Source organism: Protopterus annectens, chromosome 14.part0 (genome assembly GCF_019279795.1).
Source record: "Protopterus annectens isolate FY-2018-M chromosome 14.part0, PAN1.0, whole genome shotgun sequence".
Classification (NCBI taxonomy): Eukaryota; Metazoa; Chordata; order Ceratodontiformes; family Protopteridae; genus Protopterus; species Protopterus annectens.
Window position 1 is genome coordinate 740,812,008 of NC_056748.1, and position 25,238 is coordinate 740,837,245.

The 25,238-nt window shown below is 40.1% G+C and overlaps 1 protein-coding gene across 1 annotated transcript in view; it reads right to left on the reverse strand.

The window, feature by feature from the left end:
- SEC31B (SEC31 homolog B, COPII coat complex component) overlaps positions 1–25,238 on the reverse strand; it is a 1,631,704-nt gene that overhangs the window by 83,279 nt on the left and 1,523,187 nt on the right. Inside the window, exons 28-29 of the mRNA XM_044055612.1 lie at positions 10,923–10,981; positions 10,272–10,415 (exon numbers count right to left, since the gene is read on the reverse strand). Coding sequence (XP_043911547.1) covers positions 10,272–10,415; positions 10,923–10,981 — 203 coding nt within the window. The remainder of the gene's footprint in view (positions 1–10,271; positions 10,416–10,922; positions 10,982–25,238) is intronic.

Consider the following 25,238-nt stretch of genomic DNA (forward strand, 5'->3'; position numbering starts at 1 on the left):
ACACAAGCCTGTCCTTTATCAACTCATCTTTTAAGTCACCAAACCAACAGTTTCCCCTGGTTTCTGATCTCATGTGTAAAACAAATGCCTCTCTATTGTAACATTTGTCTGGGGGTTACAAATTTCTCTGAACTTGCACTTCAAACACTCGGGGGTCTTCCCTTGACTCAACCTGTACAACAATATGATGGTTTCTTCCCTCTCCTTCATATACTGCTGGTGCATACACAAATGAACGCTCTCTTTCTATGGCCTCTGACCCAGCTAAGTTTAGCAAAATGGATGCCCTGGTGCATACATCTCTATCTGCATAAGCTACCTGTATAAAATATCATACTCTTGTTCAAATATTCTCCAATTTTCTGCGATATTATGATCAAATATAAGTGGTAGGGGCTTTCAAAATCTGTCTGCCATATTAACATATAACAATGAAGGGTTCTGCAAATAAGCACAAACATACACACATGCACATACACCAGAAACCTATGCCAGTATTTGTTACTTTGTTCAATGCCTTTGTGCTTCTAAAATTATGCTTTTTTGGGCTTCTTGAAATTATGCTATTAGACAAACTTGTAGTGCCTTTGAATAATTGGGCTTTGCGAAATAAAACTCTCGGGCACTGTTATATCTTTCTAATATCGTTTTGCAAGAAATCACCTCTTATCAGAGAAACATATCAAATAACTGCATGATGCGAATGAACTGGGCTTCTTTGTAATTACTGCATTACTAAAATCATTTATCAGCATTTTAAGAAACATCTCAAACAACTTCATATGAATGAACTGAGCTTCTCTTACCCCAAAGTCAGTAACATTTCAAAATAATTGCACTTTGCAAATGAACTGTTCACAGCGCAATGACATTTCACCAAAATGGTGATACCTTGCTAGGCAACTCTTTACAGTGCAAGAAACACACTGTAATGGCAGCACTTTGCAAACAGACACCCCCAGCACAATACATTTTTCAAAATGGCTATACTTTTTATTTTCATGAAACAGTTGCACCTTGCACACAATAAACTCTTCAAAATACATGCACAGTAATAAGCACACATTGTAAGCACTTGTACACACTTTGAGATACTTCGAATAACTTTAGTTATGCCCTTGATACAATACGAAGTCATAGTTATGCCAAAACACAGCACTTTGCCAAAACACATGCAGTCAGCTTACTTTATTTTTGCTTAATAGGCTCTTTTTGCCCTTATGTTCGTTTTGCTCATTTAAGCCCTTTTCATACCCTTTGTACTTTCCTTGTGCTCGTTTTCCTCTAAACATGTCCATTTTATCTCAAGCACACTCCTTTCTTTAAACATGCTTGTTTTGGGTTAAACACACTCGTATTGCTTTAAACATTTCCCTTAGTTAACAACCTTTTGTGCCTTCTGCTTGCTTAATAATGCAGTTTGTGCTGTTGTAATGCCCCATTTTGTCTTTTTTACCAAACAGTTTGTGCTACTTCTCATTACCTTTTCGTGCTGGTTTCTCTTAGTTTTACCTTCACTGTTGTCTCTGCACCTCATGGCTCCGAATATTATTGTCTGCCATCCCGCTTCTGACACCATGTCACTCTCCTACTTTGGACACAATAGAATAGTCTGCATGGGTTATGTTCAAGCAGCTTTATTTTATACACACACATCACTATAGAAGTTTACTGACTTTAACTTAAGTAACTTATATACAAACTAACAACTGCGATCATGCATGCTCATCCTCTGGCTGCTCTTTCACAATAGCACTAGGGATTGCACGTGTCTGGAATTTATATGTGCACGTACAGTCTTTAACATGCTTCTTAAAGACATAGTACACATCACATACGTTATGATCTATACTCATATACCTTGTTTCTGGAGTGGGAGGAATAAACAGCATTATCTGACTAAAAATGGCCATGACAAAGGCTGGATGAATGTGGTTACTGGATAATATTTATCAGACAATACTTTCTGCAGTCTTTATTCATTTCCGTTTTATAGTTCACTGATGTCAGACTGGAACACACAAGCAGTGAATACAGCCATACTGCACAGTTATTTGAACAGATTACTTCTGAATGCACAGTCCTGCTTTACACTTTTATTGGTAATGTTCCTCAAAACCAGGCATTTATACACATGCATATCTGCCCATAATGTCAGATATCTTATCCATATACCTTCATGTTCAAGTGGTTGGATTGTACAGCATTATATAACACAAACTGGGCAAAACACAAACTTGAAACTTACAGTGGTTATTGCACTACATTTAATCAGACATTTTTTACTACTCTATTAATTTCTGTTTTACAGATGAATGGTGTCAGATTGGAGCACACATGCGGGGAATACAGCCATACTGCACAGTTATTTGAATAGATTACTTCTCAATGCACAATCATGCTTTAAACTTTTACTGTTCATCATCATCTTCTTTTGGCTGTTCCCGTTAGGGGTCGCCACAGTGGATCATCTGTTTCCATTTCTTGCATCATGCTCTTTCACACCAACAGTCTGCATGTCCTCTCTCACCACATCCATAAACCTCATCTTAGGCATTCCTCTTTTCCTCTTACCTGGCAGCTCCATCCTTTTCCCAATATACCCAGCATCCCTCCTCAGCACATGTCCAAACCAACGCAATCTCGCCTCTCTTGCTTTGTCTCCAAACTGTCCGACCTGAGCTGACCCTCTAATATACTGATTCCTAATCCTGTCCATCCTAGTCACACCCAGTGCAAATCTTAACATCTTTAACTCTGCCACATCCAGCTCTGACTCCTGCCTTTTCGACAATGCTACCGTCTCCGACCCATAATAACATAGCTGGTCTCACTACCCTCTTGTAGACCTTCCCTTTCATTCTTATTGGTACCCGTCTGTCACAAATCACTCCTGACACACTTCTCCACCCATTCCACCCTGCCTGTACTCTCTTTTTCACCTCTCTTCTACACTCACCATTACTCTGAACTGTTGATCCCAAGTACTTAAACTCATCCACCTTTACCAACTCTACTCCCTGCATCTTCACCATTCCTCTACCCTCCCTCTCATTTACACACATATATTCTGTGTTAGCCCTGCTGACCTTCATTCCTCTCCTCTCTAAAGCACATCTCCACCTCTCCAGGGTCTCCTCAACCTGGTCCCTACTCTCACTACATATCACAATGTCATCTGCAAACATCATAGTCCACGGTGCCTCCTGTCTAATCTCATCTGTCAACCTGTCCATCACCACTGCAAATAAGAAAGGGCTCAGAGCTGATCCTTGATGTAATCCCACCTCCACCTTAATATCTGTCACTCCCACCGCAGTCCTCACCAATGTCACACTACCCTTGTACATATCCTGTACCACTCTTACACACTTCTCTGCCACTCCCGACTTCCTCATACAATACCACAACTCCTCTCTAGGCACCCTGTCATATGCTTTCTCTAAGGCCACAAAAACACAATGCAACTCCTTCTGACCTTCTCTGTATTTCTCCAACAACACTCTCAGAGCAAATATTGCATCTGTCGTGCTCTTTCCTGGCATGAAACCATACTGCTGATCACTAATCATCACCTTCCTTCTTAACCTAGCTTCCACTACTCTTTCCTATAACTTCAAGCTGTGACTGATCAATTTTATACCTCTGTAGTTACTGCAGCTCTGCACATCACCCTTATTCTTAAAGATAGGTACCAAAAAAATTTTCTCTACTCCTCAGGCATCCTCTGACTTTCCAAAATTTCTTTAAACAATCTAGTTAAAAATTCCACTGCCATTTCTCCTAAGCACCTCCATGCTTCCACTGGTATGTCATCTGGGCCAACAGCCTTTCCATTCTTCATCCTCTTCATAGCTGTCCTTACTTCCTCCTTGCTAATCTGCTTCACTTCCTGATTCACTACCCCCCACATCATCCAACCTTCTCTCTCTCTCATTCTGTTCATTCATCAGTCCTTCAAAGTACTCTTTCCATCTACTCAACACACTCTCCTCACTTGCGAGTATGTTTCCCTCACTGTCCTTTATCACCCTTACCTGCTGCACATCTTTCCCAGCTCTGTCCCTCTGTCTAGCCAATTGGTACAGGTCTTTTTCTCCCTCTTTAGTGTCCAATCTCTCATACAACTCTCTATATGCCTTATCCTTAGCCTTCGCCACCTCTCTCTTTGCCATGCTCCTCATCTCCTTATACTCATGTCTACTTTCTTCATCTCTTTGACAATCCCACTTCTTCTTCGCCAGCCTCTTCCTCTGTATACTCTCCTGTACTTCCTCATTCCACCGCCATGTCTCCTTGTCCTCCTTCCTCTGTCCAGATGTCACACCAAGCACCTTTCTAGCAGTCTCCCTTACTAGCTCTGCTGTAGTTACCCAGCTATTCGGTAACTCTTCATTGCCTCCCAGTGCCTGTCTTAACTCTTCCCTGAACTCCACCTCACAATCACCCTTTTTTAACTTCCACCATTTAATCCTTGGCACTGCTTTCACACTCCTCCTCCGCTACTTGATCACCAAACATCATCCCACAGACCACCATTCTATGCTGCTTAACTACACTTTCCCCAGTCACCACTTTACAGTCTCCAATCTCCTTCAGACTGGCCCTCCTACATAGGATATAATCCACCTGTGTGCATCTTCCTCCACTCTTGTACGTCACCCTATGCTCCTCCCTCTTCTTAAAATACGTATTCACCACAGCCATGTCCATCCTTTTCGCAAAATCCACAATCATCTGACCTTCTGCATTGCTCTCCTTAACACCATACCTACCCATCACTTCCTCATCTCCTCTGTTCACTTCACCAACATGCCCATTGAAGTCCGCTCCAATCACTAGTCTCTCACACTTGGGTATACTCACCACCACTTCATCCAACTCACTCCAAAATGTTTCTCTCTCATCCATCGCACACCCAACTTGTGGAGCATATGCACTAACAGCATTCATCATTACACCATCAATTTCAAGCTTCATAAACATCACTCTATCAGACATTCTCTTCACCTCCAAAACACTCTTGGCATACTGTTCCGTTAGGATAACCCCTACCCCATTTCTTCTGCCATCCACACCATGACAGAACAATTTGAACCAGCTTCCTATACACTTGGCCTTACTTCTCTTCCATCTGGTCTCTTGCACGTACAATGTATCAACCTTCCTTCTCTTCATCATATCAGCTAGCTCTCTCCCTATACCAGTCATACTGCCAACATTCAAAGTTCCTACCCTCAGTACTACACTCCTAACCTTCCTCCTCTCTTCCTGCCTTCAGGCATGCCTTCCCCCTCCTCTTCTTCTTCGGCCAACAGTAGCCCAATTTCTGCCAGCACCCTGTTGACTAACAGTACTGGTGGTGGTCGTTGTTAACCCGGGCCTCGACCGATCCAGTATGTAATTATGAAAAGTTCTCCGCATAAGTAATTTTTGGCAGAGGTTTTATGCCGGACGCCCCTCCTGACGCGACCCTCCCCATTTATCTGGGCTTGGGACCAGCACAAACAAATGCACTGGCTTGTGCATCCCCAGTGGCTGGGTTTAAACTTTTATTATTAATGTACCTTAAAATCTGGCATTTATACACATACATTTCTGGCCATAATGTCAGCTACCTTACTCATATACCTTGTTCTTCGAGTGGGTGGAATGCACAGCACTATATGGCACAAACTGGTCAGAACACAGACTTGGAACTTACTGTAGGTATTAAACTACATTTATCAAACAGTTTTTCAGCAGTCTTGATTCATTTCCTTTGTATAGTTGACTGGTGTTAGATTAGAACACCCATGCAGTGACTGCAGGACTAGTGAGCACTTCTTATTTTGAAGCAATACACATCACAGCACCATCATCCTTTATAATCTATTTATTACTGTTGCTTCAAGACTATGTACTGCATGGATAGCTGTGTCAGACCTGTAATAACCCATTTACCCTTGCATTACCTGTGTGCAGTCTACAGCATATTTCACACAATGAGCACAGCAGAGCAGTGACTGTTAATCTCGGCAGACCACAACCTCAACTGATGTTTGTAAGCTATACTACACAATAATGCATGGTTACTTGACTTAACTTGGTTTACCATTAAAGGTAGGTATTGACACATTACTAAACATACCACAGTTCAAAAGTATGTTATACCTGACTGTTAGGACTGCAACCTCTGTAAATAGTTTTTTTTAATTTTGACAGTACATTATAAATTAGGTTATTGCTTTGCTTTTGACCTACTCAACACATTCATGCCTCACCCTGGCCAGACACACTGCATGAGATTGCTGCAGCTGTTGTAACAGAAAGAAAGCATTATGCATACTAGTTTTGCAAATATTAGAGTTTGTATACTTACAAATCACTGGGAAAAATACTTGCATATCTGTGGGGTGTGCCCAGCCCATGCCTCTTGGACCCAGGTTTACAAAGTTCCCCTCTTCCTTTGCTTCAGGTCATCATAGTGGTGACAACACTGCTCATCAGTGTGGGGAATACCAGTAGCACTGGTAAGATCCCCAGCCAGCTGATCCCAGGCCTCAGACTTGCAGTTTGAGCCCTAGTAATCACCCTGCAGCAGCTGGGGTTCATACTTGCAAACCAGGAGTCCAACAGACACTCTAGATTCCTGCAAATCCTATCTCTGCCCAAAAGAGCACTCCCTCACCAACACCACCAGGCATATCAGCAGCCAAGTGACAACTCCAGTTGAAATACCCACCTACTGGCCTTTATATGGGATACATTCCTGTCTGTGTCATACTGCACCTTCCAAAAAAGCTGCACATCGCTTAGCTTTGCACAAACACTTTTAAGCGAATGTAAGTGAAGCTGCACAGTGCACAAATGAGGTGAATCTGTTTCCACGGAGCTGAGCAATGCAAAATCCGCAGAGACCGTTTAAGAGAGGCTGAGCATCATGCAGCTTTGTTCAATATAACTATCTTTCAGTTTACATACACTGACGTTTCAGTCGACTGACTCATTCTAAAAAAAAAAAAGTATAAAGTATATCAGTACTTGAATCCAAGAGCTACTACACTATACCTCATCACTCAACCTGTCTAGCCACTTGGATAATGCAGGGAAACAATATATCTTCACATATACTACTATGACCTCTGTTAGCTGTTTGCAGCAAAGCTGCGCGAATTTGCACATTGCTAAGCACCAAGGAACAAAAATAATTAAATACATCCGGTTTCTATTTTTAGACATATAAAGAAGATAAACACAGTCCACAAACTGATAAATTACTGGCAGCTGTTGTGAGACAAAAGGCGACTCAGAAGGTATAATAAATTTCTTTATAACTGCTGAGCAACAAAGACAACACTCCAAATAGTAGCTTAAAAAGCAAGGCAACACTCCAAGTAATAAAACAACCCTCCAAGCAGTAATATTTTTAGACATATAACAGATGTCAGGTGCACATGTATAAGTAGAGCTCACCATCGCTAAACACAGCGCCGTGCAAACGTACATTAAACTTAAAACAAATTCTTGTCCTGTGCTTACTACCTGTCCAGACCATTTCCTGAAATAGCAAACAGACCAGCACTACAGTAAACCATTCAGGAGAACCAAAATATTAAACCACAAAACTCCAAAATTACAGACACGCTGAGCGTAAATGAACTATAAACGTTACTCAAAATCACAAAGCTTTTGGGAAATGTCCTTCTTCAGTGTGTATAGTGCATTAAAACTTGAAGCCATATTTAAATACTAAACTCACCTGAAACAGCCAATAAAACAATGAACACAACATTGATTCAACAACAACTTAAAAACACAAACTCTAATTAAAATATACTATGTAACCATGACATTTTATATACATTTCACAACATAGAACATAAAAACATAAATAGCATATGGGAAACCAACTTTGCTGCTTTCACACTTGGTAACCTATTTGTCTTTTCTTTAAGACATGTTTCATACTAACTACTATGTTAAATCCTTGTGTACAAATCAGCTTCAAAGCGTAGAATCCATTCGTACTCATACACTTCTAACATATTATTCAGCCCCCCCCCCGCCTTTCACTTTTTGATCAACCACGCTAAACAAAAAACGATGTTCTTTCCCTTCTTCCATTATATGTTTTGCAAGTGCATTATTAAGTATTTCCCTACGAATTTCAGATGTATGCTCTGTTATCCTATTCTTCAGCTTTCTAGTGCTCTTTCCTATATAGAAAGCAGAGCATTTTATACAATTGGCCATATTGCATGTGGCGGAACAGTTAAACACAAACCTTCTCTTTGTAGTTGGATGTACAAATTCATTCTCTCTCTTTATACTATTCCAACACTTACAATTATAGTATAGCTAAGTTCCTATTTTCTTCTTCTTCTGAATTTTCTTATCAGACGTATCCTGATAGCATAACCTTTGTTTCAAATTGCAACACTTTCTATATGCAAAACTGGGTTTCTCTCCTACTAACCTACTAATTTCTGGCATCGCTTTTAAAATATTCCAATTCTTTATAATAATATTTTTATCCCACAGAACCTTCGACTATATGTAGTAATATAGCGTATATAGTTGCATTCTTTATTTTCCCTTCTACTATCTATCCTATTTGCAGGTTCTTTAAAATAAGGCCTAGCATCCATTTCTCTATTTGCTAAGACAGTATTTTTAACATTTTCAAGTAAACTATTTTCATATCCTCGTTCTTTAAATTAAACCATGCAGTAAAAGTAAAATAAAATACTTTGTTCTCTTTTATATAAAATATTAATTAAAATATTACATCTTCTCTGTGGAAGGGTACTCTAAAAGGGACTTATCTACCAGAAAGGAAAGTAAAGTGATGGCTGCTGCTGTTGTGAAACCTCTAATCTGCTTCTTCAGGAGAAGGCAAGAAAGTACTGAAGATGTTCCACTCTGACTGTTTATTTTCCCTCCACAGGGCTGACCAACCACTAGTCGGAGTGGAAATATGAAAGGGAGTCAGAGCTTTTGGAAACTAGATGGTTGTTTCCTGGGCAGGACACAACTCAAAGTCTAAAGGCTACTGCAGTAGTGAAATGATGAACATAATTCAATAAATGGGTTACTGACAATCAAATCTCTGATCATTAAATACTGAACTTTTTTGTAGGTGTTGCTTCTCTGCTGTTTTCTGCTGATCATCATCTCTCCTGTTTTCATATCCAGTGCATTCATTTATTGCTCATGGGTGAGATTCAGCTGCAGGAGCTGCAAAAGGGGAACCCATCAGGGAAGGGTCTATTTAGGTCATAAAACCTCCCCTAAGTAGGGGACATGTAGTGAGCATCACCATGAGGGCCACTTTGCTTTTCTCATGTTAGTGCATACTTCTGTGCATTTGCAATGAATGCTACTGAAAAATGGCTTGGTAAGCTTCATAAATGCCCCAAGACTGCTTCTATGTCTGCCACCTCTTACCCAAGAGGCATCATGACACTCATCCTTCTTAAGCCAGTTTCAACAGATGGCCAAGACACTAACTAAACTCACTACATCTTGATCACAGCCAAGAGCTTATCCCTCTACTCCAGCCAACTTGAATCACTAACTACTGAACTGGCAACAAAACACTGATTATCAAAACATGCTGATTCATTTTTTTCAAGTGTGTTACAAGGAAGATTCTACTGCACTTCTAATACTGGGAGCTGCAGACCAATGTCCTGCTACTTAAATACACTAAAACTAAGATTGCTGCATTTCGGAAAAATGTGAATTCTCTGAGATACCACAGTCTTTACCTTTAAATGGTAATGTAAGAAATCACTCATTTTTGATTGTACATTAAAGTGCTGGTCACAAATTAATTGCAGTTAAACCAGGCATATGACTGCAGAATGAGGATTTCCTTAAATTATATTAACTCATCCTGAAATCCTATGACTAAGTTTGTCTGTGATCCTTAAGGCTGCTCAGAGAATAACAGTATCTTGCTTGTAGGATGACTGTTCGTGTAGGATCAGTGGGTGATAACATAATTTAATGCTGCATCACAACTAGCACCCTTATATAACAACTTCCGACATGGAAAAAATATATAACTGATAGGGGTTGGAAGGGATGCTTAGCTGATTCTGCAATGATGGAGAATCAAAATACTGACATATAAAGACAGCACTTCTCTGTTGTTCAGTGTTATGTATACAAAGTGGGAGATTATTACAGTAGTACCAACGTCTATCCATTTTCTTTACTTTTTAGTAAGCTCTATCTTTGTTGCATAGCCAGGTATTACTATGCATGCAGCAATTTCAGGTTACCTGAAAAGTAGTCTCCATAGGTGCCCCTGGAGCTGCCAGAATGCCATCCTGTGGCAAAAGGTCCTGATGCTGCAGTGGATGCTCTGCTTGGAGGTTCATAACAGGAGTTGTAATTGGAGCTGGAGGTGGAAAGTTCTCTGGAAGCTGGAAAAGGAAAACAACTGTGAAATCAAGAATCAGACTCAAAGTTTCAATTAACTGAATCAGCTTGGGAGCTCATACAATATCATAAGAAGCTATTTTTTTACTTTTGTGCATCTCAGTAGACTGTAAATCAATCCTAATTTTACATGAAGTAAAATACATGGCTGACCAGATCTTGAGGGGTAACATATTCTAAAAGGCAAAGGGAAATGGACCTTCACAATGAGCCTGCGAGTCTTTCCTGCCATTTTACAGTAAACACTGGAAGCAGCAGTAAGAATATACTCTTTAGCAAATTTACACATATGGGGCTGTGGATATCAGGAGCAAGTAAACAGAAAGCAGCTTTAGAGAATACCACAGCTGTTTCAAAAGCCTCCTGTCATATAAGCCAAATGACATGTCATACAAATAAAGTCACAGAATGTCAGCTGCATTCTGTAAGAAGATATTACACTATAAATGTACTTAGAACATATCAAATTCTGAAATGCAAAAAAAATGTACCTTTTTCTTTCTAATCCCTCCATGGACTGTGGGAGGATCATTCCACCCATCTCTTAGTCCTGCCAGGTGAAGAATAAACAAAACAGTTAATATTCGTACACGGCATTTATTTCTGCAAGCACATTGCTACTACAGTAAATATTTTCTCAATACTTGCATATTACTGAAAATAACATTAACAGCAGGCTTTCTTCTGGATGATCACTTACATTTCTGTATTAGTACACTAACAATGAAAACATTAGATCTATGAGAGTTCCATAAATGACTGTGTTAACTCCCTATATCTGCTGGACCCTGATCAGAAAATTTCAAAAATACAGATTTCAGGCTGGAAAACATCCAATTGTATGTGTGAACATCTGTTGGCGTGCTGGGGCAAAGGCCTCCTCTTCCCTGCCATTTTATATAATAAATTTTGGACATCACAGACTGAAAAATGTTTCCCTCTGCAGTAATTTTGGAATTAAACATTTTTAGTAAACTATGATAAGACCATTTTACTACAAGGCAATGCATCATTCCACCTCACAATAAGACTACTTTGTTTCTCTCTCCACAGCCTAAGATGAATGGCATTTATAATAAAAGATATTCATTTATTCACTTATTTTCCAGTGTCCACTTTATCCTAGTCATGACTGCAGAACACCCAGCAAATATTAGCTGCATGGTCCCTGTAAAGGGGGGGGACTGTTAGTCCATTACAGGATGTGTATATGTAAAACATGCAGGAGTATGAATAAATTACCCTTCAAAAGCACATCTACAGTCAGTTTAAAGTGTTAGCAATTCACCTAATGGCAACATGTCTTTGGTATGCTGGAGAAAACTGGAGTACCCTGCAAAACTACCCAAAAGACAAGATATGTGGAGTCCTTACAAAAGGCACTTCAGCAAGGAAGTGAATAAGAGAACTAAGAGTTCTGAGGCAAGAAATAAATACTCAAAGTAAACTTTTTTTTAAAGGAAAGGGTTACACAACAAATGCAGACTGCTCATACCTGCTAAAAATTAACTTAGTTTATTAATTTTATTTGAACCCACTAAGCAAAACGGTTCTTTTCATGTGAACAATAGGAAATATAGTTTTATAGCACCTTAACACATACCATACATTAAAAAAACAAATTTGTCAATACAAAAAAAAATTCTGCTTGTAAAGTAGAATGTGCAGTAAGATGACCACCACTTTTCACCAAACGATGAACATGAAGAAGGGAGACTTAGTTCCTAAGTTACCATTAGGAACAACAAAATAAAATCTGTGCCTAGACCTTGTGTCACAGTTTAAGGAAGAAATATGTACAATGGAATATCCCTGGCTATCTACTGACATTATACCTTACAAGAATAAATACCCCAAATAAGTAATCAATAAGTAAACAACTCTTTGACATGAATATAACACAGAATATGTTCTATAATGCAGATTAAACATGCATTTCAAAATAGTGTATCAGCATAATGAAAAATATCAAGCATTCCTAATAACGTTTGTCTATAAGAATAAAAATGAACAATGATAAATAATGAACAATGATAAATAATGAACACAGTAAAATCTCAGCCAATTTACAAAGCATCACCATCATCACAATGAATTTTATTATACAAAAATGAAAAAAGTCATACTTTTTCTAACCAAAAGGCAACATTAAGCTGAAAAGACAAAAATATCTAAACTTAACAGCAAATAAATGAACTCTGTAAACCAAGAAATATATGGATCATTAATTTCCCAGAGCTTTCTTTCTGGAGAAATAGCAAACAAAGCCAAGACTTTCATCATCAAGACATGTAAAGAAAGGCTCCTTTCAATTATTCATTACTGTACATCATTATACAAAATCTGAAATCTATTATTATAAGAATCCACAACTGTCCCACTAATGAAACAAACTACCTGACTTATGCAAGTTATATTTTAAGGAAACAGGACACAAAGAATATTCATAAGGGGGAGGACATTACAAATTCTGGAGGAACTCAAATATCACAAAAGGCATTATTAGAAAACTGCACCTAAACCATTGCATCATATAAAAAAATCTCCCACATAAAGAAGAGGATCACTCTGGTATCCACTTCTTTATCTATATCATGAAACTCCAAATAATTTTCTTATGAGAGAGAAGTTTGAAGTCAGGAGCTGTGTCTAAACATTTAAGTCTTTTTTAAACACCTTTACTAAATTATCAAGTATGACACAGGCAAACATATACTAACAGAAAAGAAAGAAAAGAAGGATGTTTCATGCTTATCAAATGATTTATAACAATCAGTGCATACCAAGATTATATATTCCTCGTTCTGAAGGAGGAATGGGCCTTCTTGAAATTGATTACATGTACAGATCTGCAATCATGGGACTCCACATATATCTACTGACCTCACAAGATCCAAATGTGGCAAAAGTTTTGAAACATGAGAATAAATCTAACATGACATCTCTGCTTAATTTAGCAGAAGCATATCAACGTCAAGCAGGAATGGAAATCAAACCAGAAGTGGATAAAAACCAGGCAGCAACTGAATGTGGTAAAAAACAAAAGAAAGAATATAAGGTGACGGACCAGATGAGAAGGCAAGAAATGTGGAAAAAACATAAATATAGCTGCAGGTATAGAAAACTTTTGGAAGAGCCTCATGTTGATCAAGAACGAACGCAGGAATGGTTAAGGAGAGGTGAATTTACATCAAGAAGTGAAAGGTTAATATTGGCAGCCCAAGATAGTGGGCTATGTATACGCTGGTTTACTAAGTCCACTGAACATGTGGGAGAAACAGACATATGTAGGTTTTGTGGAACCGAATTGGAAACAGTCACACACCTTATTGCTGGTTGCAACTCTCTAATGGCAGAGGGACTGTATACTGAAAGGCATAATAATGTGGTGAGATTGTTACACTGGAGATTGTGCAAACATTATGGTATTGAAGTGGCTGAAAAACACTGGATATTCTGCTGAATATCTATCCTGAAATCCTTTCTTTGTCAATTTCACATGCCCATTTCCTTCCAAATGCATCTCCAGTAGCATTGCTATTTGACTCTGCACTTAATGTTTGGTAATGATTGTGCCTCTGTTGTGACAAAGGTTAAGACACCCAGTGTTTTTTGTACCTATGTTACCATCACATATTAATACATTTGTTAAAGCTTGTGAAGATGAAATTTGTTCATTCTTATACTCCTCACACAGAAAGGGTTTTTACAATCTAAGTAAGACGGAGCAACAAACTTTATTAGATTTGAAGAATAATCAGAAGATTTGCATCATGTCTGCTGAGAAGGGAGGGTCAGTTGTAGTCATGAATTCAAGTGACTACCATCAACGAATTATGTTAATGTTGACTGAGGAAGTTATTTATAGTAAAATAAATAAATTGAAAGTGTGTGATATTATTAATTACATGCATGATGTTTTATATGAGCTTCTGATGAACACTGACAGCTCTATATATGATGCCCTTAATATTAAACATCCTTCTATTCCAATTATCAAGGGGTTACCAAAACTACACAAAGATGTAGTCAACCCACCCCTATGGCCTATTGTTTCAGGAGAGGGATGGTTGACACAACTGTGCTCTATTCTTATAGAGAAGAGGTTGAAAACAGTTATGCATTTGTTTCCTCACATTTTGAAAGACACTAAGCAAGTCCTAAATGATTTAAATGAGATTTTGAATGTCAAAGGAAATGCTAAGGGTTTGCTGTTGGTAACTTTGGATATAAAAAACTTATTTACATCAATACCTAATGATTTTGGCATTGATGCTATTAGATGTGTTGGCCAATAAGAGTGGATTTCCAATTAACTGTGAATACTAACTGTCTTCTCTTAGATCTCGTTTTGAGGAATACTGTTTTTATGTATAATGATGAGATTTACTTACAGCGTTGGGGAGTTGCCAAGGGAATCCCATGTGCAAACTCCTACACTAATTTAGTTTTAAGTAGATGGGAACATGAGTGTGTGTTTTCTACAAATGAATTTACAGAATATTTGGTACTTTATCGTAATTTTGTAGACAATGTGTTTATTTTATGGGGAGGCTCACGATATGAGCTAGAAATGTTTGTAACTTATTTAAATGGTACTACAGACTTCTTAGAATTCATTATGACATGTTCGAATGCTGAGATAGATTTTCTTGATGTACACATTAAAGTTAATCATATGGGTATTTTAAATACTTCTTTGTATCATAAAAAAATGTTGAAAAAATAATTTAAGTGGAGATATATGCATCCTAGGCATGTTTACCCGAATATAGTGAAGGGACAATATACAAGGACTTCTAGATTATGTACACTTGAGGAGTACAACAGAAAATATGACCGATACCTTTATAGAAAGAGGTTATGGTAGAAACATGCTGGAGGCAAATAGGAGGTTGATATGTAAGGGAGAAGAATGACACATACAAACTGTTGTTTTCACAGAGATTAAACACTAATAATCATACAACACGAGGCAATAAAACTAAAAGTAAGATTAGACTTGGGATGAAATATTTGAATAATAAGTATCCAATCTGCAATATTACATGTAAAAATTGGAAATATTTAATTGCACATGAGAAAACTTTGTCCTGTGTAGGTGAATTCCCTAAATTCTTCTACAGCAGTTCTCCGAACTTAGAGAGACAGCTGTGTGGTAGAGTACATAAAGTGAAAAAAGCTAGGATGTCAGTGAGGATAGGTACATATCCCTGTAGAGCATGTCATGTTTGTGCTTTTATTTCTAGACAACAAATTTTTGAGCATCCCAGATTAAATTATAGATTTAAACCTCGAGTTTATACTGATTGTTGTACTGAAAATGTGGTCTAATTAGCTATTTGTAACTTATATTCAAGTTTCTATGTTGTAAAAACAAATAAAAAAATTGAAGGATAGCGTGATGAAACATTTATATGATATTAAGAAGGCTAATACTAAAAATGCATTAGCCAAACATATCGTGGAACATCAAGGACATACTTTTTTCTTTAGAATTCTACAATGTGTGTCTCCCAACTGTAGAGGGGGGAATATAGTGAATCATACAGAGAAGGTTGAATTACTTTGGATCCTGAGGTTGCAAGCTGATAGTTACCCGGGTTTAAATGGTTCCGTCCCCACTTAAGCCAGCTTTGAAGGGACATAAACTGCTATACTGATTTTACTTTATTGTTTAATGTGGAAAGCATTTTGATTGGGTATATGTTGTCATGAGGCTAATTAAGCACAAGTATTTATTATGAATTGTAATTGCTGTTTTTAGATCTGATGAAGTGTTTATAAACGTGAAAGCGATTATCTTTTATTAAATTTGATGCCTACAGCCGTGGTAGTCTTGCTGCTTTTCTTTGAATTATTTATCTGTGGGTGTGCAGCTTGCACCTTGAAGGATAGTTGGTCTTTCTTAAGCCTTGATAATGTTCATAGCTGTATAGTAGGCTAATGACCACTGAAACCTTTTATAAGCCTGTCCATGCAACCAAAATGTATCCCACAATTTATTGTGCTTTAGATATTATATTAAGGAGTGTATGTTAATTAGGGCATGATTTAATGGCTGCCTCTGTCCATCAGAGACATAGGTCTCACACCAGGAGTCAATTTCCAATTTCCATCCACTGGTCCAAGTTGCATTTGAATAGGGTTAGGGAAAGGCTTTGCTTTACATAGATGGGAAGCCTATTCCAGAGAATGGGGACACTCTGAGATACATACCTGTCTCTCCAACATGTTCTATTTAAGTCGTAAGAAAACTTTAAATACTTAGTAGTTCTGGTGTCGTTCATTTTGCAAACATGCAAAAGGCCCATAAGAATGGGATTCAAAGATGCCCTGCATGCCAGGAATAAATCGTCTCTCAGTAGTCTGTATGAAACAGAACATACAGCTAGGGCTTTGAGGTGATCTGCATAGGACATTGTGTTTATGCTCTGTATTCTTTTTGTGAGGAACCTCTGTGGATGTTGCATGTGCCTTGTCAGTTACATACAGTAGAGGAAGTTACTCACAGGTTCATGGGTTTATATTAGACCTAGACATGCAACCCAACCCAGTTTTGTCCCAGAGTTCCTTGGATGCCTATATAGCAGGGTATGTTAAAAAAGAGGAAGCTAAGAGTTATGTGGGATATGTTAGTTGGGGATTAATTTACTTACTGTCGACCTCTGCCCGGTCAGTGCCTCCAGATTTCCCATCCAATGATCATGGTTTCTTTTGAATTGGTCAAGGATGAACTCTGCTTCATGTAGATGGAGATGCTTATTCCATAGCATGGGGATCCCTTGAGATGCATATTGGCTCCTCCAGCAGGTTCTAATAATACCACAGACAAAGTTCAGATCCTTGGATCTAGTGTTTTTGGTGCAGTTTGTCTTGCACATGTGCAAGAGAGCCACCAGAGCTACATATGAGGATGCCTTATATGCTAGGCATAGATCATCTCTCAGTAACCTATAGGAGTACAGAGACAGGACCTTAAGGCGATCTGTGCAGAAAGGGCAGTCATACCCTGGATTCTCCAGGTGAGGAACCTTTGGGAGAATTCCAGCTGTCCAAGTGTTTGGTTACGTATATGACAAAGGGAGCATTGTACTCAGTGATGGATCTAAGAAGGGTTGATGGATCTAAGAAGGGTTAATTAAGTGGTACTATTACTTTCTTCGACCTGGATGTCATACCCTTGCTTATGACTTGGGTAACACAGAATGATTTTCTTACAGTCTTGGCTACATGTTGGTCAAATGCCAGATTACTGTCTAAATATGTTCCTAGATCCCTAACTATCGGGTTACCTCTTAGGGTTGTCTTATTGATGAAGTAATTACCTTGGATGGAAGATTTCCCAAAGGACACTATAATGCTGTGCTTTGCATTGAATTTTAATCAGTGGCTTTCACACAAGTCATTTGCTTCTGTTAGGCCCCCTTGTGAGATGTTGGTATTATGGGGGAATCTGTGATAGCTCCTAATTTACAGTTATCTGCCAAACTAGTAAGCCAGAGACCTTTGACATTAGCCTTGACTTCTGAAAAACGGATGCCAAATAGGAGTGGGCCCAACATGGACTGCTGGAGTACTTTGCTAGTGACCAGGCTCTCGGTGCAGGTGGTCTCATCAATAATAACTTCTTGGGTTTGCTAGTGACCAGGCTCTCGGTGCAGGTGGACTCATCAATAATGACTTCTTGGGTTCTATCTGTGAGCCAGCTGGCAATCCAGTGAGTTATATAGGGATTTATGCCTAGTTCTGGGAGTCTGTCAACAATACCTGACTGGGGTATTGAATTGAATGCCTTGGCCAGGTCAAGATAGGCAGTATGCACAGTTTTCCCTCTTGAAGAAGTCTACCAGGTTAAACGGGCAAGATCTTCCCTTAACAAAGCCAAACTGGAATGAGTAGTGTCTATAGGTTATCAATGCCCTTGCTGATCATTTCCATAATAATTCATTCCATGGCTTTGCATATTAGACTTGTCAGACTGATGAGTCTGTACTTCTCAGGGTCAGTTGATAGTCCTCCTTATGAAGAGGGGTGACCATTGTGGCCCTTCATTCACCTGGCACATGAACTGTTTTGAGTCTATAGTTGAAAAGTGCCTCAAGTGGTCCTGCTAGGTCATGGTTTAGGCTATTTAGGAGGCAACCACTGATATTGTTGGGACCCACTGAAGCAGTGCTTTTGGTATTAGTCAGTGCTTCCAGGACCACCTCCCTGTTTATAGTTAGGAGGGATATGCTAGAAGGGATTTCACAGGTGGTGGTGGTGGGGTTAGAGCTAAATTTATCAGCCAGTAGATTTGCTATGTCATTCTGGTCAATGAAGGTTGCACCATTTACCACCAGTTCTGCACACTGCTCTTTAAGGTTCCTGACATAGCTGAAGAAGGCCTTGTGATTGTGTTTAGCTTGGGAGTCCATCCTGACCTCTTAATTGGCCTTGTTGGACTTTATTAGACCTCTCAGTTTCTTGTTTTGTTGAATCAGAGAGCTTGTCTCTCAGTTGCTCCTTCTGATTTTGGCCATGACTTTTGTTATACAGCCTGTTACGGTAATGATTCCACCAGTGTGGTTTGTTTTTGGTGTTAGATCTGTGCTTACTTCTAGTAGGTAAGGCAGCCTCAATACAGCCATTTACATGTTTGTACAGGGTTAGTTAGCTGTGTTGAGGGAGCCGTGAAAGCTTTAGTTGGGTTTTATGAGTTGATTTTTATTTTGAGAAAGACAGTTTTGTTGTTCAACTTCACCAGTGAGGATGTGACATGGGAGGGGTGGGTCAATGCTCTCCCATACTGATGAGCACTAGGCCTAATATGCTTGATATTCTGGTTGGAGTACACTATCTGGTCCAGGTTGTTTGTGTTGATAAAGTCCAGGAAAAGTTGTGCTTGTGAGTTAGAGACAGTGTATGTTACCCAATCTATAGAGAGGTAGTTAAAGTCTCCCATGAACAGGGTATTTGGTTGGATGGTGAGCACCTCTAGTAGGTCTAAGGAAGAGTTGTGAGCTTCATGGGTCAAAGCGGGTGACTTGTAGCTGGCCAGGGCATGGTAGGGAACTTTGTCTCTGGAGACATGAGTGAACTCCAGAGCATCATCCTGTTTAACCAGCCTAGAACTGTATTTGCTGCTAATACAGACAGGCATACCTAAACCTTTAGCCCTTGTTTGTTCTGCTGTTTAAAATTCTTCCACTGCCAGTGTACTTTTTGCGGCTTTAACCCAAGCTTCAGTAACAGCATAGGTGTCTACACTCTCCAGAGTTGCTGTGTTGATAGTTTTGTCATTTTGACATTGCCGCCTTCTTCTTTCGGCTGCTCCCGTTAGGGGTCGCCAAAGCGGATCATCTGTTTCCATTTCTTCCTGTCCTCTGCATCTTGCTCTGTCACACCAATCACCTGCATGTCCTCCCTCATCATATCCATAAACCTTATCTTAGGCCTTCCTCTTTTCCTGTTACCTGGCAGCTTCATCCTTACCATCTTTTTCCCAATATACTCTGCATCCCTCCTCAGCATATATCCAAACCAACGTAATCTTGCCTCTCTGGCTTTGTCTCCAAACCTTCCAACCTGGGCTGACCCTCTAATATACTTATTCCTAATCCTGTCCACCCTCGTCACACCCAGTGCAAATCTTAACATCTTTAACTTTGCCATGTCCAGCTCTGACTCCTGCCTTTTTGTCAGTGCCACTGTCTCCAACCCATATAACACAGCTGGTCTCACTACCCTCTTGTAGACCTTCCCTTTCACTCTTACCGGTACTCGTCTGTCACAAATCACTCCTGACACTCTTCTCCACCCACTCCATCCTGTCTGTACTCTCTTCTTCACCTCTCTTCCACACTCACCATTACTATGAACTGTTGATCCCAAGTATTTCAACTCATCCACCTTCGCCACCTCTACTCCCTGCATCCTCACCATTCCTCTATCCCCCCTCTCATTCACACACATATATTCTGTCTTAGTCCTGCTGACCTTCATTCCTCTTCTCTCTACAGCATATCCCCACCTCTCCAAGACTACATGGGGATGAATAAAGTTTTAGCCAATATCCAAAAACCTATGGGGGATAGTTGTGGACCTTTTTTTGGTAAAGCAAAGTGGTCTGTTAATCATGTCTTCCCATGCTAATGGATACTGGATTCCCCTGGAGTGACACCATAAAGCAAGCTAATTATTAAAATCAATTATTTTCTGTTTTTACTGTAGCACCATCCTTGGTGAAGGCTGAATGCTGCTCAATGCAAGGCACGTACCTGTCTGTGACACATTACGACATATCCATAATGTCTTTTTTCATATAGTTCAATGAGTTATGCCTCAGGTCATTTTCACCCACATAGATCATGACAGAATCATATTGGTACCTGTGGTGCACTTACTTGACTGCATACATGATATTGCTGATCCTAGCTCCAGATAGGCAACTAACCTTCTCCTTGCCCAGCTTGGTGGAGAGGAATATCGTTGTGTGTTGCACAACAGAATCCCTTATGACACAAGTACTAGGTAAAGTATTTGCTTGTCTTATGGGCTTTGTTCTTGGGGGATCATTAGGTGTATGCTTGTGTGTGGAGTTAGGTGTTACTTGTTGTGTGCTTTAGTAATTGTGGAGGGTAGATGCTGAAGTTTGCCAGCTTGGGTGGTCTTTGAGGTTTGGAGAGGTTTCGTTTAAGTGCCTTGGCATAAGGTGTGTGTGTGTGTGTGTGTGTGTGTGTGTGTGTGTGTGTGTGTGTGTGTGTGTGAAGAATATAGTAAGTGTTCTTGACAACCTTGTTTGTAAGGGAGATTTTTGCTTCCAAGGAAGTTATGTTATGTATATCTCTCGCATACTTTTTTAGTTTCTCTAAGGATAAAAGATTGTCCAAGTACTAGGATACAATTGCAACAGAGTCACAGGATGCCCATTATCTACCAAGATGGCCACAAAGACATTAGTAAATTGCAAATCCATATTGTCAGGACCTGTATTAGGGTTGGGCTACTACAGTTAAGGGTCTTAGTTTAACAGGGGTTACCTGATGGTGTCTAGGTTGAAGGCTATATGTTAGATAGTGCTATGATCTGACTGCTGTTTGACACACTAACTAGCTGTCCTATGCTTAGCTCCACGTAAAACCTTTCGCTGTTACAGGTTAAAGTCACAAGTACTAGCGTTACAGGTTTACTTCTATACAGGGCACTGCTAACTACCACTGAGTGGTGAACAGCTCCACAAAACATGCTTAATTTATAGCAGACAAAAAAAAGCTGAAAACTAACTCCAATCTCCTCTGACCAACAAACAACTACAGTTTAGGCTCCCTAGAGTGCCTCCCAACTCAGACAGACCAGGTAAACACCTTCTGCCAAAAGATGGATGATCCTGAAACTTCTTAATGTAAAGACACAACAAAAGTAGCTCTCAGATGAAGATTAGCATCCAACCAAGTCCATAAAAAGCCCTCTGGCTGATGAAAGAAACTCACTTTAAGCCGTCCTGTGCGTCTTCCCAACTCAGACTGACCAAGCTACTTTACTACTACCACTAGAATAGCAGTCCCAGTCTTCTTAATGTAAAACACACTTTGGTTATCCAAAAGTGAAAATGCACCAACTAGCTACAAAGAATAGTTGTGCAAGAACTTACTATAGCCTTAGATGTCCTTCTCTTCCATGCTGCAGTATTCATAACAGTAGGGAGGTTTCTGCCTGCAGCGCCAACATCCAGCCAGTATACCAAAGTCTTGCTTCAGGAAGATATGTGTGATGTCCTGAGCTAGGGCCATAAACCAACGTAGGGTATAAAAGTGACATCTGCATGTATCCTCTTCAGAATGGACTGCCGGATATACTAGTACTCCTGGAGTCCAAGATGGCAGACCCCAGAGATTCACATGTAGACTAGAATAAGGATACTTATTAGGCTGTGATCAGTGGAGAGGCTAAAAGGAAAGATGACAGGATGAAAATATGCCCACAGGCCAGTAAGGTATAATAGGCTGGGGAATCAGAGGGGGCAGATAGGGAGGGACTGAATACTGCAACATGGAAGAGAAGAACATCTAAGGTTATGGTAAGTTCTTACACAACTATTCTATGTCCTTCTATTCACATGTTGCAACATTCATAACAGTAGGGAGAGTGCCAAAGCTCTTAGGTATGAAACTGGGAGGAGGACTGGGGTCATTGGTCAAGGAGACCCTGACAAATAGACCTGGCGAACCCAGCTCTAGCCCAGGAGGCTAAATCCAGTTTGTAATGTTTGGTGAAGGTGTGCACTGAGGCCCAGGTGGTGGCTTCTAGGATTGAGGCATAATCCACCCCTTGAAAAATCAGCTGAGGAAGCAGCTGCCCTGGTAGTGTGTGTGATTTGACCTGGCCCTGTAAGGTTTTACCATGGGCAGAGTAACATATTCAAATGGATTTAGAGGTGGAAGGAGATGAAAAGCTGATCAGATTTCCTAATAGGTTTGGTTTTCTCTAAATAATACCTCAGCTGTCTGTGCACATCCAGAGAATGTAAGGTCCTCTCTGAGGCAATCTGGGGGTTAGGGTAGAAAACAGGCAGGTTAATGGATTGATTTAATGAAAGTTCATTAACCACCTTAGGCATGAAAGAGGGATTTAGTCCTGAGGGCAACTCTATCCTTGTAGAAAATGAGGTAAGGAGAGATGGCCATAGGGGCTTGAATCTCTGGTACCCTCCTGGCAGAGGTAAGAGCCACTAGTAGTACAATTTTAAGGATGCACAGTTTTAGGGTTACTGAATGTGCTGGTTCAAAAGGTGGCAGCGTGAGTTTTTCTAGGACAAATTTCAGGTCTCAAGGTGGAGTGATAGGCTTTCTGGGGGGTCTGATATGCAGAACCTCTTTCAGGAACAGCTTGACCTCCAATCTGGAAGCCAGCGGTGGTAACATGGGCAGACAGGCAGAGATGGCAGATAAATGGACTTTAACTGATGAGTAAGTTAGTTCTGCATAAAGGAGCTCACACAAATAGGAAAGGACCAAAGGAACAGGAATAGTCATAGGGTCCTGGTTTTCCCGTAACACCACTTGGAGAATCTTTTCCACTTAAAGATGTAATTTCTCCTGACCTCCTGCAGGACACTGAGTACCGTCCTCTGTATACAGGTGTCTGAAGGGGATTAGAACCCTATCACCCAAAAGGTCAGTTTCAAGTTGTTCATTTGAGGGTGGAGTAGGGATCCCCTGTTCTCTCTGAGCAAGTCTATTTGGTGGGGTAACCAGTGGTAATTGCCCTTGACTAGTAGGTAAAGAAGGGGAAACCATTGCTGTCTTGGCCAGTAGGGGGTCACCAACAGGATTTTGGTTTATCCTTCTATATTTTGAGAACAACTTTCTGAACCAGAGTGAAGGGTGGAAAGGCACAGAGAAACATTCGCCCCCAATGAAAGGCGTCCACTTTCCAGGCTTGTGGATGTGAAGCCCTTGATCAAAATTGGGCATCTGTTTGTTCTGGGAAGAGGCAAACAGATGGAGTTGTGGAATACCCCACTTGTGAATGAGATCTAGGAATACCTCTCTGTGAAGGATCCATTCATGAGAGGGAGCTGAAGTTCTGCTTAGAGAGTTTGCCATGACATTCTCTGTCGAGGGAATGTAGAGTGCTACTAGATGGATGTTTAGAGTCATTGCTAGAGTCCAGATTTGGATGGCTAAGCTGCAAAGAGGATAGGATCTTGTACCCCCCTGTTTGATTATGTACCACATGACAGTCATATTGTCTGATCACTTTGAGAGCTCCTGGGAATAAAGTTGATTTGAAGGCTTGTACAGCCAAATGGAGTGCCCTCGTTTCTTTGATATTGATCCACTGGATCTTTCTCATGTGGAGTCTTGCTAGGGGCAACATGGGTATTAGGGATACCATGTGTCCTTGCATCCTTAGGAATTCCTGTGCTGGCAATGAAGTAAGGTTGATAAGTGAGTTAAGACAGATGATCAGGTCCAGGATTCTTTGTTCTGGGATAAAGGCTTTCATTAAGTCTGTTCTGATTCTGCATCCCAAGAAAACTATGTCTTGTGTGGCTTGCAGATAAGACCTTTCCTTGTTAATAGTGAAACCTCAGTTGGGTTAGTGTGCTGTTGGAGGACTTGGTGGTTTTGATAAAGTACCATAAGGTTGTCTAGGTATGGGTATATTTGTATACCCAGTGAGCAATGAAGGGTGCTAGACACTTTGTGAACACTCGAGAAGCTGTGAAGAGGCCAAAGGGCAAGGCAGAGAATTGAAAATGCCAGGAACCTACTGCAAAGCAAAGGAATTTCCTGTAGTCTGGGTGAATGGGAATGTGGAGGTAGGCATCCTTCAAATCCAAGGCCACCATGTAGGCCTGAGTGGGAATGAGTGGAAGGAGCAAAGGTAAGGTGATAATTTTGAACCTGGGTACCTTGCGAAACAGGTTTAGGAAGGATAGATCCAGAATTGGTCTCCATGGGCCGTCTTTCCTTGGTACCAAAAACATTCTTGAGTAAAAACCTTTGTTTCTCTGGGTGGGTGTTATTGTTGTATGGTGCCCTGTGCTAGTAGTTGATGAATGATAGTGGGGAAGAGGTGGACTTGGTTTGCTGGAGGTTGAGGGATTCCCTGGAAGAGGGGTAACATCCACCAAGTCATAAAGTAATCCCTCTGAATGATGGAAAGTACCCATCTTTCTGTTGTAATCTTCTACCAGGAGGGTAGGGAGAGGGAGAGGGTGAGGCGAAGGGACAGAGGGGTGTTTTGATTTAGTAATGGTAAGTCACAGCGTAGGTGGTCTGGATTGATCAGACTGGCTCCAAAAGGGGGAAGTGGAA